The following is a 16,840-nucleotide window of genomic DNA, read 5'->3' as shown; positions in this document are numbered from 1 at the left end:
ACAGTTGTGGCTTCTGGCATGTTTCACTTAAGAGATTCATACCTACAAAAATAAATTACTTTACATTTGCATTATATAATCATCTCTACTACTGCTTCTTCTTGCTTCTTACTTCCAGTGTTAGTAAGCTTAAAATTTCTAGTCTCTCTCTCCACAAGTTTTTAGGCTAGGAGCACACTTAGAAGCAGCCTTCTGTATTCTTTCAACTTAGTCTCTATTTTTTTGCATGGCAGTTCCAATCTACTGAAGAACAATTACACCAGGTAGGGACAACACGAAGCATATCACAGGTATCTATCATAAACAAACTTAACAAATCTAACAAAACTCAACAACCTAACCCGACCCCTCACCCGTGCTGCCAGAATGCGATGTGCTAGACTGCCCTCAAAAAAATTTATACATCAATATTTTGAAGTTTCTTAAATTTTCTGGAAGCTAATATAGCACTGCATCCAGAGAAATAAAATACAACACAACGTCAGTCTTATCCTCATGTGAAATATTAACCATATTAACCGAAGAGGCTATGGCAGTGCATGGCCTCAGTGCTCATCTCTGCCTCAATGACCCTTGAACCTAAGGTAGATAATTAAAATTCCAACCAGAAAAGTGTAATTATATGCGAGTAGGGATGACAAACGTGGAGGATCAAGGGTGCACCATGAATAATTCACTTGCCAAGACTAATAGGGAGAAGGACCTGGTGCGGTCATGGATGACAAGCTCAGCTTTTACGAGCACCTGGCTGAAGAGATCAACAAGACAAACAGAATAGTGGGCATAACTTTTGTACACCTGGACTTAGCTATGATTTAAGCCTGGTACACAGCCTTAGTGAGACCACACCTGGAATATGCCCACCAGGTATGGCATCCCTACCAAGCCAAAGATATTGAAATATTAGAAAATGTACGGAGAAAAGCCACCAAACTAATTCCAGAAATAAAAGCCCTAACATATGAGGAGACTTAGAAAATTAGATTTACCCACCCTGTCATATAGAAGATCAAGAGGAGACATGACTGAAACCTTCAAAATTGTGTGAGGTAGATATGATGAGTATACAGAGGGACTTTTTACCATGAGGGAGAGTGACACAAGAAGCGAAGCTTAACCTGAGGAAATATGCGTTCTCAAACAGGATGGTGAACAACTGGAATAGTCTCCCGGACATCGTGGTGAATACACAAAACAGAAAGCTTTGAAGAAAGGACGTAAATAGCGATGTAGCGCTCTCTTCGTCTCTGCAGATATTACAGCCTGAGGTTTTTTTAGCCTCCCAGTAGTTTAAGGGGTCCCCCAACCAGCTTCCTTGTGAACACCCTTTGATCTTGTTCAAGGTCTTGAATGTCCTTTACTCTATGTGGGGACCAGAGCTGGCAGACATATTCCACTCTCAATACAACTAGGGTCTTCCACTGAGGGAGGAGGTGTTGAGGTTGCCTGGTGTGGAAGGTGTGGAGGATCCAGCCACCTACTTTTGGTGATCCTGTGTATCTGACCTAACCTGACACATATGACACCCAGGTAACCTCAGCCTACCCTTCCCAGGCACTAACTTATCCACCAGCCGAAGGGGTAACTGTGAGGGATTTACGTGGTTATTAAGATGGTGATCCTGTCTATCTAACCTAACCTAACCTGACATGTATGACACCCAGGTAACCTCAGCCTACCCTTCCCAGGCACTAATTTATCCACCAGCTGAAGGAGTAACTGTGAGGGATTTACGTGGTTATTAAGAAAGTGGCAGTATCATCTCCTCGTCTTGGGTGTTTTACAGGGCTAGTTAGGCTGTGGGTTCTTATCTCAGCCATGGCACCGAGATCAAGAACGCCCCGCCACCTCCTGACAAGTGTAAAATAGGGTGCCGGCCGTTCCCTTACACAAAACAGAAGTCAAAGTAGGATGTCCTGATTATAACTTGGCTGTCAGCTCTCGGGAAGGGAGGAAAACGCAAGGTGGCCGCCAAAAACTTGTTAAAACCCGTGAAAGAACTCGGTCTTGGCGGGGCCTGGGAGTTCTCTTTGTTGCTGTTGGTTATGGACTTTACGGGGCACAGGGCAAGATTGATTGATTGATTGATTGATTGATTGATAGTTTATTGTTGCAGGTAAACAATAAGGGAGAAGGGAGGAACATGCCATCCCAACCCCCAGGCAGTACAGAGTGTGATTATACAACTATTAAGGGCAAGCAATTACCACTAGAAGAAATTGATTGATTGATTGATTGATAGTTTATTGTTGCAGGTAAACAATAAGGGAGAAGGGAGGAACATGCCATCCCAACCCCCAGGCAGTACAGAGTGTGATTATACAACTATTAAGGGCAAGCAATTATCACTGGAAGAAATTGATTGATTGATAGTTTATTGTTGCAAGTAAACTATCAATCAATCAATCAATCAATCAGTAAATAACAAAGGAGAAGGGAGGAACATGCCATCCCAACCCCCAGGCAGTACAGAGTGTGATTATACAACTATTAAGGGCAAGCAATTATCACTGGAAGAAATTGATTGATTGATAGTTTATTGTTGCAAGTAAACTATCAATCAATCAATCAATCAGTAAATAACAAAGGAGAAGGGAGGAACATGCCATCCCAACCCCCAGGCAGTACAGAGTGTGATTATACAACTATTAAGGGCAAGCAATTATCACTGGAAGAAATTGATTGATTGATTGTACAGAGTGTGATTATACAACTATTAAGGGCAAGCAATTATCACTGGAAGAAATTGATTGATTGATAGTTTATTGTTGCAAGTAAATAACAAAGGAGAAGGGAGGAACATGCCATCCCAACCCCCAGTAGGCCTACTTAGTGTGATTATTACCTTTCAACACAGTGCAATACAAGGCGTAATTTCTGCAGTATTCTACTTTATTTAAGGACTATTATTTTATTTTACTCCATCTCTTTATTCATTCCCATCTAGTGCCTTAGCAATGTACTTATCAGTCCCCTCATTTTATTTTCGTATTGTCTAGGGGGAGGCCGGCTATATAGGTACCGCCCTCCTATATCTTAATTGTTGTCCAAACCATATATAAGATTAATGTTCACAGTAATCCATTATATCAACTCAGTTCCGGATAGTAAAGAGATTGCTTGTGTGGTTTCCTTCTTTTTGTATCAGCGGCAAATACGTATATAAGTAGCCTATAGTATTTTTTGTTTGGTTGGGATAGCTTACAAACTTTCTCTATTGGACTGTAAAACTGGTCGTATATGGTATAGCAAGTATGTGTGATGATGTATTATAGAGGGGAAAGATTAATAGTGTAAAGTCATTGAAAAGCAAAGCATATTAAGCAGAGGAGAAGGAAGAGTATACGTGGCCTCTCGCACAACAGCTATATATCCTCCCTTCTCCTTTGTTGTTTTACTTGCAACAATAAACTATCAATCAATCAATATATAATTCCTCCTCTCCTCTCAGTACCGTTCAGTCTGCCCTGTAAAAGTAGGAAGAGGGAGAAAATGATGGAAGGGGATAGGACTAACGTAATATGAGATAAAGACGGAATCAATTAGAGAGGGATGGTCTTTAACAGTTGACTCACTCGTTCTCGTAAAATATATTCCTTATCTGAAGGCATTTCCTTTCAAAAATAGGCTACCTCGTCAACTAGATATGAATGAGGGGGTGACAAGATAACATTAAAAAAACAGCCATGCCACGTCTCCCCTATATGTAACATTTTTTGCTGATTATTATTGATATCTTGCACCGGCTAATGACTTCTCTGATTCCCATGGGTAGGTATAAGCAATAAAACGCAGTAGATACGTTGTCTGATTGTTCTTTCGCTGTTCAAACCGGTGAAGTTAACCAACCCGGCCGGCCATGCATACGCGCTATATACATGTACTCCATATATAATCCATTCATGCTTGCACTTCGTGAATGATGAATGTAACGTTTTGTATCAGGCAATGGTTGTTATCGCGGTCTGAGTGTTGTTGAGTGGCCGTCAAAAATGATTGATTAATAGTTTATTATAATTGTTGGAGGTAAACAATTAAGGGAGAAGGGAGGAACATGCCATCCCAACCCCCAGGAAGGACAGTGTGTGATTATACAACTATTAATACATGTGTAGGTAGCACCATGAAACTAAAAAGATACAATGGTAGGAATGCACAACAAGGGAGGGGAATTGATGTGTTTGACTATATATACGTTTAGCTGTAAGCATGCAACATTTTATGACGCAAGTACAGGTTGACAGAACATTCTGAACCTAAAAGAGAAGAGTGAGGTTAAATTTACCTGGGAAAAGAACGAAAATCCTATTAAAAAGTTATGTAGGTAGTAATTAAGTTGTCTGGCATCACTGGTAAGACAACTATTATGTTAGAAATGATTATACGTACTCCCATGTATTAGCTTCAGTAAATTGTAGATACGTGTATGCTTTAACGTAGAAAAGAATGGAAAACACACAAAATTAGACAATAGGAAAGTAATTTGTGCGTATTTGGCATCACTGGTGAGATAAATGCCGCGTTAGAAGGGCTTATATATATTTCCACGTGCTAACTCCAGTAAATTGTAGATACGTGTATGTTTAATCTTAGAAAACATGAAAGAAAACCCACTAAATTAGGCAATAGGTGAGTAATAGTGCGCATCTGGCATCAATGAAGAGGCAACTACCGGATCGATGGCCTTGACGCAGTCCGAGGCGCTGATCGTCTCACGGCATCCTCATATACATTCAAAAAAAAATCTTACCCTTTGTCCGTTCAACTGCAGGCTATCAAACTATCCATAGCATCTTATACGTGAAGACTTTAAATTTCTACAGAGTCTTCAGTGCATCAGGCGTGGAGAAATAGTGAAGTAAACCTAAGCTGTGGTGGTGCGCGTCTCGGACTACCCAGAGGAGTGGTGGAGGGACTGAAGGCCTCGCGCGCTCAGACAAACGTGCAGGATCTTGGCTGTTATTTGCCTGTTATTTTGATCTGTTATTTCTTATCCTGGTCCCGGGAGGTGATGCGCGTTCTGAGGCACCCGGCAGCCCTGAGAGATGACAAGTAGTGCGGCGGGGCGGGTGAGTATGGCCGTGGCGTGGTGTGTCCTGGGGGCTGTGAGAGGTGTTTGGGGTGAGGTGAGGTGAGGGGCGGCTGGGGTGAGGCGTAGCAGGGGGAGCTTTTGTCACCTGTGGGGGATGTGACTCTGTGTGTATGTGTAGGACTGTGGGGGATGTGGCTGTACGTGTGGGGGGTCTTTGGCTGTGTATGTGAAGGCTTGCTGTGGCTGTGAGGGATGTGGTGGGGCTTACTAGGGGATTTCTGTCATTTGTGAGGCTGTGACTGACTGTGTATGTGTGGGGCTGTGATTATGTGTGAGTGGGGCTGTGGGGGCTGTGGCTGTATGTGTGTGGGGTCTGTGGCTGTGAGGGCTGTGGTGGGGCTTAGTAGGGGGATTTCTGTCATCTGTGGGGCTGTGACTGACTGTGTTTGTGTGTGGGGCTGTGACTGTGTGTGTGGGGACTGTGACTGTGTGTGTGTGGGGCTGTGGGGGCTGTGGCTGTGTGTGTGAAGGCTTGCTGTGGTTGTGAGGACTGGTGGGGCATTGTAGGGGATCTCTCACCTCACCTCTGGGGCTGGCAGGGGTCACTGGGTCAGGTCTAGGGCTGGGGTGAGGCATGGTAGGGGTCACTGGGTCAGGTCTAGGGCTGGGGTGGGCCATGGCAGGGGTCTGGGTTAACTCTAGGGCTGGGGTGAGGCATGGTAGGGGTCACTGGGTCAGGTCTAGGGCTGGGGTGAGGCATGGTAAGGGTCACTGGGTCAGGTCTAGGGCTGGGGTGAGGCATGGTAGGGGTCACTGGGTCAGGTCTAGGGCTGGGGTGAGGCATGGTAGGGGTCACTGGGTCAGGTCTAGGGCTGGGGTAAGGCATGGCAGGGGTCACTGGGTCAACTCTTGGGCTAGAGTGAGGCATGGCAGGGGTCATGCAATCAGCTATATATATATTAAATCCTGCACCTGAAAAATTCCTTTTCTTTCACAGTCGGGAGATTACAGACACTCAGCACCACTTCACATACACTTTTTTTCACCATGAGAATTATGTAGTTTCGAATTTTAAGTACCCATGATTAAGGTTTTCAGTTATTGCTTACAGTACTCAGTGATTGCCTAAGAGACAAAGGAGCTAGTGCTCATAAGGGGTTCCTCCTGACTGCCAGGTTTTCAAATTATGCCTTTATTAAAACACTTAATGATCTTGATAGTCCCAACCATTTGTCCTTTAGTTTTCAGCCATTCTTTGAGTATTTTTGTTATTATTCACTAACACTTACTGTCTGGCTGTCATTTCATCAGTGTGATGTGCATGTTTTGCATCATGATATTGTGCATTATCTTTTCTGGGGCTTTCCCATGTTAATCTGTACTTTTGTTGTGGGAAGTTTGTTTGTAAGACCTTATTTTGTCCACTGTTGCAGTGTTGCCAATAGCTTTTGCATTGACATTAGCATTGAGGTCCATATCAACAGGAAGTATAGGTTGATCTCCAAGCATAGCATAGAATGGATTGAGTTTAGTACATTGAGTAGGCAAACAGGATTCCTTCCAAGTCCTGATTCCAGATGTCATTCTTTTCATTTGCTAATATATGGCTCATCCCATTGTCTGGTTGAAATATTCCTGTAAGCACAAATAAACAGATATTAAGGTATTATTCTAGTTTTGGTCTATCAAGTAAAACTCAACCGTAGTGCCTCTGATTTTGAAGGCAATTATCAAATAACTTTCCTCAGAGGTAGATGTATCTCTTGCAAATTGATTCAAATTCCCCCTTACCCATAGTTACCAATGTGAAATTATTTTATTTTGCCACAGAAATGACATGGAGGAAAAACCTTGATTGTGGGCCTCAACAAAATGTTTTATAATATTAAATAATTATGTCTTTCTGTTTTTGTCTAATCCACTCATTATTATTACTTTGTGCAAATAAAAAGAATCCAGTAATTAAATATGTAGAAATAGAAATAAATTTATAGATGAATATTGGTATTTATCTTATTTCATAGTGTTGGTATTTACTTTTCATCCATAAGTCGGTGGATGATACACCGATTCAATTCTGTGATCTGTGTTAAGTCTTCCTCAAGTCATATCATTCAGTGGTTCACAAACTCACAGCCTTGATCAACTACTAGTGGTTCCAAACAGCTACATGTACATATGGTCCAAATTAGAACACTAGCACCAGCAGCAACTTTGTATGGTAGTGCTTCAGCAATAGGCCATATATATACTACTATGTTAGTAAGTCAAACCACAAATACAGGTGCTCACATGCTTATAATCCTTCAAGTTAAAAGCTTTCAGAGATATATGGAAAAAAATGAAATGCTGTCAAACCCAAACATTAATGTCAGTGTTACCATGTTTGCATATCATTGGGTAACAGAATTATCTTGTCACACCAAGTTTAGACAGTGACTGTGTGGTGTGATCACAGGGATTGGAAAGCCTGAAATAGTTCATCACTTGTGTCTCAAAAGTTTAGAGGTTATATACTTTTTTTGTTGTAACTACTTGAGTAGTTAATGTGAAATAAACATACATACTGTAGTTAAAGTACAGTAAGCCCTCCATAAATCGGACTGATTGTGGGGGACCTTATTCAAAATAGCCGAACATCCAAAAGAATCTGAATTAAAAAAAAATGAGTATACCCAAGCAAGAGAGTTTATGAGTTGACCAGGGATTCTGATTAGTCTCACATGAAAGATCAAGACACCATTTGGTAGTTGGAGTAGAGCAGGGCTGTATAAAATTTTAGAAATATACACTTCTGGACTACTATCTAGTGCAACAGGCCGGCAAGGTGGTGGTGGTGAGGGGGGATGGCTGTAAACAAAGCACATAACATGAAAGTATGAGGGCCACCATGCGCATCGGGAAAGCTAGATTTGGATTAGTGATGTATGAGTTTTATCTAGTGCACACAAACCTGAACTACTGGTGAGTTTGCTTGACTTTCCTGCATCTATACAATTGAAAAATTATATCAACCAATGAGCGGCTGCATTCCTCTTGCCCTGCGCTAGTGAGGGTTCAGGAGGGATGTGAGAGGCAGGCAGCCTTTGTTTTGAAGTGATGTGATCAAGACTTGTGCCAAATTCATAGCTATAGATCTTCAACGAGTTTACAACATCCATCCTCAAGACACCTCTCTTTTGGCCGCTTTTTAATCTAATCTTTTTTAGGAAGAGTATTTAGCAGGCTTTTTTTCTACACTTTTTTTATGCCCTTGAGCTGCTGCTTGTAAAAAAAAATATCCTGACATTGTACAGACCGGCACCATGTATCCCGGATTTTAGTCTAACTTACGGATATGTGTGCAGAGCCTTGATGTAGTCCAATTTATCCAGTATCTAAAATAAAGAGATTAGATCTATTGTGTTTACTGTTCATTAGATTTTTGTCTCTGGTTACTCTTATTTACATATCAGTCCAATGCTTTTTCAACTTGGAGATAATATAATTTATCGGATCAAAGGGTTTTAAACTTCCTTTTTGTCACATTAAAGGGTTGAAATTCTAATTTATCCATCACATCAATATTGACAGAATTCAGCATTAGTCATTTACAGCATGCTCTTGAATAGCCTGAGGTTTTGTGTGATTTCATTAACTCATGCTGTACAAGTAGGAAATTTGCATACTTCAGTACATGTAGACTATAGGCCATGCTATTTGGTTTTAGTTCCTGTAACATTTCTCGTCAAATTTTAGTCCTTTTGGCCTGTGGTTTGTGCAGTTTTGGGTTGAATATTATTTAGCTCCTGTTTCTTGCAAATAGCACTATTTAGGACCCTATTGTAGTTGATGAGGTCCCTAGGAATATGAATGTGACTTGGAATTTATTTGGCAGGTGGTGGAGAGCAGCAGTGGGTCACCAGCCATCAGCGTCGTGGTTACAACCATCCCGACCAACACCTCCCAGACTGCCTATGTTGACCCCATTGGCTCTAATACAGCACAGCACCCCTTCTCCCAGATCAAGCTTGTAGGGGTTGGTGGACTGGAGCGGCAACACTACTGCTGTGATCACTGGTTCCCCACATCCAAGAGCTACCATCGGCATCTGGCAGAAAAGGCTTTCTCAGACACCAGTCATGAGGCGAAACTGCTGGACCTGGGTATGGTGCGGTGCACCCACTGCTCCATGTGGGTCCACTCTGAGAATATTGTTGCCCACCATGCAAAGAGCCATGGGAACAACAAACAGGCCAAGACATCGAAAGTGATCCCAGTGAGCACCATTGCTGGTATGTCAGGACTTGGTCGCGAGTCTTTGATGGGCGGAACAAACATTGTGATCAAAGTAGCAGGACAAAATGCTGCAAGGTCATTCAGCACTGTTAACTCTAAGACTCATGTTAGTCCACTTGCATCATCAGGCACTGTGAAACTGGTGAGCACTTCAACTAGTAATCTTTATCAGAAGTTGCAAAAGATTAATCACTCGACTGACATTGGAAGCGAAAAGGTGATTGTTCGCAAATCAATATCCAACACCTCACCAATGGTTAATGTAGGACCACGCTTAGTGATGAAATCAGTCAGACAAGGTGTTGTGCCTTTAGGCAGAAACCACAAGATGCTGCAACAAGTGACTCATTCCAACTTGAGTCCAGTCACTAGTATAAATAGAGTGCCCTTGGCCACCACTTTTAAAGGGACTAAGATTAGTCCCTCTGGTTTACCTGCAGCAAGTAAAGAAACTCCATTTAAACCAGTGGTTTCACAAAGCAACCTTCACAAAATATCTGGGAAAAATTTGAAACTTGTGAAGAAAGGAACTCCAGTTGTTCCAAAAGCTAAATCTGTGACTACAAATTCTCACAAGAACCCAGAATTATCTGAAAGTACAAAAAACAAAGAAAAAAATAAACCATTAAGTATTGGAGATGCATCGTCACGCAAAGTTCAGCAGACCAAGAAACGTCGCAAGCAAGTTTTGAAGCCCAGTGCGAGTGACGTTTCCTACACAGACACTGTTACAGCCCCTACTCCCGACCCCCCTCCTCCTCCTCCTCCTGTGGAAGGAAGAACGAGATTACGAAAAAAGAAAACAAAGTTACTCTCCTCAGGTGAGAGAAATACCTCCAATCCTCCCCCCAACCACAAAGGACATAGGAGAAAACTGAAAGAAGCCCACGACTCTTACACTCCTAAAATGGGCAAGCGTCCCAGCCGAGGGATCCGTGGAAGCTGGAACAAAAAGAAGCGCAGGCCGGGAAGACCAAGGAAGAGCCAGTCAGAGGAGACGCCAGACACCTCAGACACAGATTCCCTTTTTGGCGAGACGAACAAAGAGGATCTGGAGAATGAGCCTGTGGTGGTGGCAGCGGCGGCGGCGGCAGCCAAGAAGGAGGAAGAGAATATCCCAACTGTCGAGCTTGACCTTTTCACTCTTCCTTCTACTAATGAGCAAGTGTCTGTCCTCCTCACAGAACCCCAAAACCCTAATTTCAAGGTGTATGCTAGTATGGATGCCATCTTTGTGGGAGACTCTGCTTTGGGGGATGTCACAAACCAAATTGGCTATGTGACTGATGCCAACAATGTGGTTTATGTCAACCCAAGTCACTTCCTATTTCCTAATGTGGAGGACCTGGAGAACTTTGTGCCCAGCCCCATTTTGACCATGAAGGGGAACAAGGCAGGCGCCACACCTCCCCGTAAGACCTGGACCCTAAACAACAATAAGGCTTATCCACACATCATCCTCAAGCATGCTGGTGTCAGTGGCCCCAGAGATGCCGTAAGCAGTGGCACCAGTTTGGAAAAGGCGAGTAATGAGGAGGGAGAATCTCATATTTCCGTTTCCTCTACCAAGCCCAAGGTAGAAGACCATGTCCTGAAGACCACACAGTCTGGCAACACAGTGCTGGTGGCGCAGGAGAGGAAGAGCACCCCCAAGAAAAAGCCAAAGCCCATGCAAGCAAGTAACTCCTTAGAACCAGAAGCTAAAATGGTAACAAAGGAGTCTCAGAAGTCTACTACAGAGCCAGTTGTAACCTTGGCCAATGGGAGTAAGAAAAGAAGCCATAAGAAAAAGAAGAGTGTCAGTGAAAGCAGCTCTGAGAAGGGGGTTAAGAATAGCAGTGTGAGTATTAAGAGTATTAATGAGAGCAGTCCGCTGGTGGGAAGTGCATCTACAAGCAGTCCTGTCCACGTGCCACCCAAGTCCACCACAAGTGTTAAGCTCAGAGAAAATGGGGAAGTCATGAACAAGGAACACCCAGTACCAATTGACTCCTTGATCCAAAAGTGTGTAGTGAAAATAGAAGAGTTGAAATATCCCCATAAATATGAAAAGCCAGCCCCGTTATCTCCTAAACTCTCGTGTGACGACAAAGAGGTAAAAACTTCAGCGGACACTTCTTTGGAGGTGTCACAGACTTTGTCCCCTGTTAAGACTGTTGAAGAGAGTGTTGAAGAGAGTGTTCCACATGAAGAGGCTCCAGTAGATTCCTCTGTTTTGCAAGTGGTTAGTGAAGACAAGACCAGTCAAGCTGTACCTGAAGAAACCTCTACGCTCCTTCCCAGTGTTGAAAAGAGCGACACACCTCCAGCAGCGCCCCCAGCAGAGGACGCTGTGGCTGATGAAGAGGACATCAAGCCTCCAGAAAGTGTGAACGTAACCCCAGAAACAAATCCTAGTGCTCCTGTGACTGAAGAGAGCAAAGTGTTGTGTAGGACAGTGGGTGGTGGCCTTCCAAGGAGGATGAGAAGGAGGAGGTTGAGAACTAAGTCTGCAAATATAGTGAGTTTAATTACAGACTCCATGCAAGAGGTTAGTAATGGTCATAACAGAAGAGTACGGCATGTTAGTGAGAACTCAAGTTTAAAGAACACTGAAGTGGTTGAACAGAAGAGAGTGTTAGTTAATAGCAAAAATGAAAGGACAGGAAGTGGCCATTCACCAAAGAGAAAATGTGAGAAAGTGAGTGTAAGTGATTCAGAAAACCTTGTAGACAATATTGTACCAAAGGAGGCCAGTGACTCACCCCAAAGCACTACGCAGTTACCCAGCACTACCCCAGAAAAAATATTAAGTGAAAGTGCAGTGACCCTATCAAACACAACACCACCAAGTGCGGGGAAGGGAGTGAAAAAACATAAGTCAAAGCACGAAAGCAAAGTAAAAACTCCGAAAGTGGAATCTCATAGTACTGAAATGACATTACCAATTGATGTGTCTGGTGAAGTGTGTAAGAAGGAGCCTTCTGAAGAGGTGGATGTTGAGGAAAAGCCCCTTCAGGCAAGATCAGTCCGGGAGAGGAGGCCAAGTTTCAAGCTTTTAGAGAGTATTTCGGTAGCTAGTCAGAGTCCCAAAAGATTACTGCAAACCAAAGTGGAAGACCCTGTCACTCCATCAGAACACAGTATTGACAAACTTGAGAGCACACAACCAAGTGAAAATGGTTCTGTTTCTCCCATCACAGTGGACACATCGCCATCCCGTGAGTGGCGAGGACGAGGGGCAAAACTGAAGGCACAAGTTCTTATACAGGATCAGCAGGCTGGTGTCATGGATTCTCATATTTACCCACCTAACGATTCACTTACGAGCAGCACATTTACTAGTATAACAGAGCCTCTAAGCCCTAAACTAATACCGCAGTCACCACCCAAGACACCTCACACAGTAACAGCAAAAACTCCTCCCTCACCTCACACAGTAATAGCAAAAACTCCTTCTCCCTCTAGCAGTTCTAAGGCCTTCAAGTCACCCACCACTCTACAGAACAGGGAGTGGCAGGCACGTGGAGCCAAATTGAAGGCTCAGGTGATGATCAGTGACCCATTGAGCAGTTTAGTCCCATATGTTGATTCTGAGGAAATCTCCAAGCCTTTAACTTCTCCACCTGCCAAAAAAATTAAGTTGGACTCCTCACCAACATACACAAAAGACATTCGCTATTATATCAAGCAGCACCAGTCACAAGCTCCTGAGGAGACTGCCCGTAAACCGTCGTCACCTGTCACCCTTCACTCTCCAAAGTCACCCCATGCCACTAAAGCCATAAAGCAAGAGAAGAACACGAGTGACATCAGATCATACTTCAAATCTGTCTCGCCCTTAACCAAACCCAAGAAAGAGAAAGAGGAGCCTCTTAAAGAGAATGAATGCACACCACCAAAGGAGTTGGCCTCCAGACTATCTACAGAAAATTCACAGGAGTGCTCCAGCATGAAAGATTTACAGTCTATTAAACCAATTCCTGTGTCCGAGTGCAGCTTTGAAGGGTTTGCAAGACTTAGAAGACAGTCTGCTTTGCGTTCCAAGGCACTTTTAAGACTGTCTTCCTTGTTGCACACAAAGCGCTGGTACTGCGTGGACAGGTTCCCGTTCCCAGTGGACCAGCTCTGTGACTGGGATGATGACCTTCTCCAAGCACTGTCTAATTAATATTAGCCTAACATGAAACTGTTTAGGAGTCTCAAAGATTTGTATTAAACTGTCTTGTGACCCTAGCCCAAGAATGTTCCTTAGTTTCCTCATAAGGTTCAGGTTGCTTTTCATGAAGTTATTATAGCAAATGCCACACTTGTGTGTGTATATATATATATATATATATATATATATATATATATATATATATATATATATATATATATATATATATATATATATATATATATATATATATATATATATATATATATATATATATATATATATATATATATATATATATATATATATATATATATATATATATATATATATATATATATATAAATTTTCCACATCCTTTCTCACACACACATATGCACATAATAATCATGCTCTATGACCTTTTATCAATCATTAAATCACTAATGAGCACAAAATTTATGACCCATCATTATATTTGCTGGAAAGAGCTTCCTGTGAGCCCCAGTGTGGTGCCACAACCTCATCACATCATGACCAGCAAGCACTTCTTGCTAAAGCTGGGTTGCCGTCTCACAGACTGTATCAGATGCATTGTCCATTTTATTTAGACTAATATCACAATCTCATTTGCTTCAAGATGCCTCTGTGTTTTGGATGATGTCACAAAATGTGTTGAGGTTGTCAAGAATCATTCCCTGAACATCCTGAAAAAGCTCTTGCTTTTTACCCATAAGACTTCAACTGTCAAGGTTTATCCCTGTCCCTCATCAGACACAAGCAAGATTGTGATGCAGTCACCTTTTCTTCTCTCACCTGCTTGAAGTGCTCCAGACTGCATCTACCTGAAAATTTTCCACCAACTACACCTTCATTATTCACACAACACATTATCTTGCCCCTATATTTTCCTTGTCATATGTATTTCTACACAACATTTATGAAATGTAAAGAAAATTGTGAAGGTTGATGGGAAAGCCACATTACTTCTTTTTCAAGCATTGAATCTTTAAAATTATAATCCACTGGAAGACCAAGTAGCTTGAAAAACTGTCATTGTTCCATGATATTCTTGTGACAAACATTCTCTCTCTCCCTCCACACATACACAAACATATATATATATATATATATATATATATATATATATATATATATATATATATATATATATATATATATATATATATATATATATATATATATATATATATATATATATATATATATATATATATATATATATATATATATATATATATATATATATATATATATATATATATATATATATATATATATATATATATATATATATATATATATATATATATATATATATATATATATATATATATATATATATATATGTATATATATATATATATATATATATATATATATATATATATATATATATATATATATATATATATATATATAATTCCATATATGTTATACATATAATACCACAAGAGAGGCAGTGCAAATAATTTTCATTATTAGCTTTTTTATACTCACTCATGATGTAACATTTCTAGCAGTAAATTTCCAGCCCCACATGGAAATTGTTCAAACAAGATAGTTGCATACAATTGTGTCGTGCTTAAGTTTACCGTGTATCATAATACAGTGCTGTTAGGAAAATTATGTACAAATTTGGATTAAATTTGATTTGAACATGTATAACTTTCAATCTGAAATGTGTGTGTGTGTGTGTGTGTGTGTGTGTCTATATATATATATATATATATATATATATATATATATATATATATATATATATATATATATATATATATATATATATAATTTACACACATGCCATAGTGCAGTGGTTATAATGCCCGGCTCAACCAAGAGGTTTTTAAATTTGATTCCTGGGCGAAGTTAAGATGGATGGGCAGTCCCCTAACACACTGCCTCTGTCCACTCAGCACTGGATAGGTACTGGTGTCAGTCAGGGATTGTGTCATATCCCAGGGTAGTCTGGCACTGCCAGAAGGCAAGTAACCCAAGGCCTTCAGACCCGGGACTAAGAAAATTGACATGCTCCAGAAAGATACAAACAGGTGAATGCACGTGCACACACACACACACACACACACACACACACACACACACACACACACACACACACACACACACACACACACACACCACCCTGCATTTGTAAAAGATAAAACAGGTGATGATATTTGGTTAGTATGCAGGACTTGCATAAACTGTCATTGTAGTCACTTCTGTCAAAATTAGGTAATAGGTTTAGTAATAAATTCCAAAATACAGTTGTATTTTGCAACACAGTACAATACTTAAATTGGTTAAGATAACCTCTAGGTATCATTACTTACAGGCAGATAGGTCTTGCCCTTGTTCAGAAACAATGCCTGTTTGTGATCCATGTGTATGCCAGGTAAAGTTTGTCTGAGTGTTGTAAATCAAGTATCTGTCATCAAGGCATTACATACTTTGTTTAGAGGATCTGATTGTATATTCTTGCTCATACATCTATTTATTGTGATGATCAGACCTACTAAGAGGATACCAATCTGTACATTACATCTATACATCTCGGAATGCTTCAGTGGCTCAGAGGGAAAGGGTAGATACAGCTTATATTTTTATGTAATATTTAATCTCATTTGAAGTCAGCTTGGGATGTGGTGGTGAATAGCTAAGTCCTAGACCATATTTGTCAGATTTCAAATATTTTTGTACAGTGCCTCCACTCTCAATTCCTGTACATGCTAATATTCCATTGTTGTCATGAGCTTCCAAGTAAAGATGGAACAAACTGTGCCTGTATTCTCTATCTTAACCTTACTGTAAACTTGCTGTGTAAAGGGGCTATTACACTGGCCAAATTTTCTGTGGATCTTCAGTCAACCACGATTTCCGCTAGTGTGGTTCTCATTTGTTTCTTGTTATTGCTGCTGATGATGGTGAGTAATACCGCCGTCCTTCGGTGAATTCTACCGTAGCTTTGGAAGATGATGGACACGTCAGAAAACCACGGAAATATGAGAACCACGCCAGCGGAAATTGTGGTCTGACTGAAGATCCACGGAAAACTTGCCCAGTGTGAAGCCCCTTAAGGAGCTCACCAGAAGGAATATCAGGTCATAACTAAATGTTCATTGTTTCCAGTGTTATTGATATGTATGCAAAAGAAGTAAAATGAAGAAACGGAGGAATAGGAGTAGGAATAGAAAAAGGAGGAGGATTTGCAGGAGATATGAACCCGGAGAAGTAGAAGGAGGAGGAGGAGGAGGAGGAGGGTACATACATACAAGGTAATGTCAACAAAGGAAAAGGGTTTACTATTGAAGGGTGGGGCAGGCATGGCAGCTGTGTGGTGAGTGCCAATATAAACACAATGGATAACTTAAGGAAAAGGTTAATTAAGCAAG

General features: G+C 41.1%; 2 protein-coding genes across 2 annotated transcripts in view; one reads left to right on the top strand and one right to left on the bottom strand.

The window, feature by feature from the left end:
* Positions 1-2,056, bottom strand: part of LOC126988030 (double-strand break repair protein MRE11-like) — a 35,096-nt gene extending 33,040 nt beyond the window's left edge. Inside the window, exon 1 of the mRNA XM_050845772.1 lies at positions 1,890-2,056. The gene's annotated coding sequence lies outside the window, so the exon portion shown is untranslated. The remainder of the gene's footprint in view (positions 1-1,889) is intronic.
* A 2,718-nt stretch (positions 2,057-4,774) lies between these two features.
* LOC126988029 (uncharacterized) lies at positions 4,775-13,629 on the top strand. Its single transcript, XM_050845771.1, has 2 exons — positions 4,775-5,069; positions 8,910-13,629. The coding sequence occupies exons 1-2, from the start codon at positions 5,046-5,048 to the stop codon at positions 13,458-13,460; spliced, it is 4,575 nt and encodes a 1,524-aa protein (XP_050701728.1). The 5' UTR covers positions 4,775-5,045; the 3' UTR covers positions 13,461-13,629.
* Positions 13,630-16,840: the final 3,211 nt, after the last annotated feature.

The sequence above is a fragment of the Eriocheir sinensis genome, chromosome 67 (assembly GCF_024679095.1).
Source record: "Eriocheir sinensis breed Jianghai 21 chromosome 67, ASM2467909v1, whole genome shotgun sequence".
Lineage (NCBI taxonomy): Eukaryota > Metazoa > Arthropoda > Malacostraca > Decapoda > Varunidae > Eriocheir > Eriocheir sinensis.
Note: the sequence above shows the minus strand (reverse complement) of the source record. Positions and strands in the feature narration are given on the sequence as shown.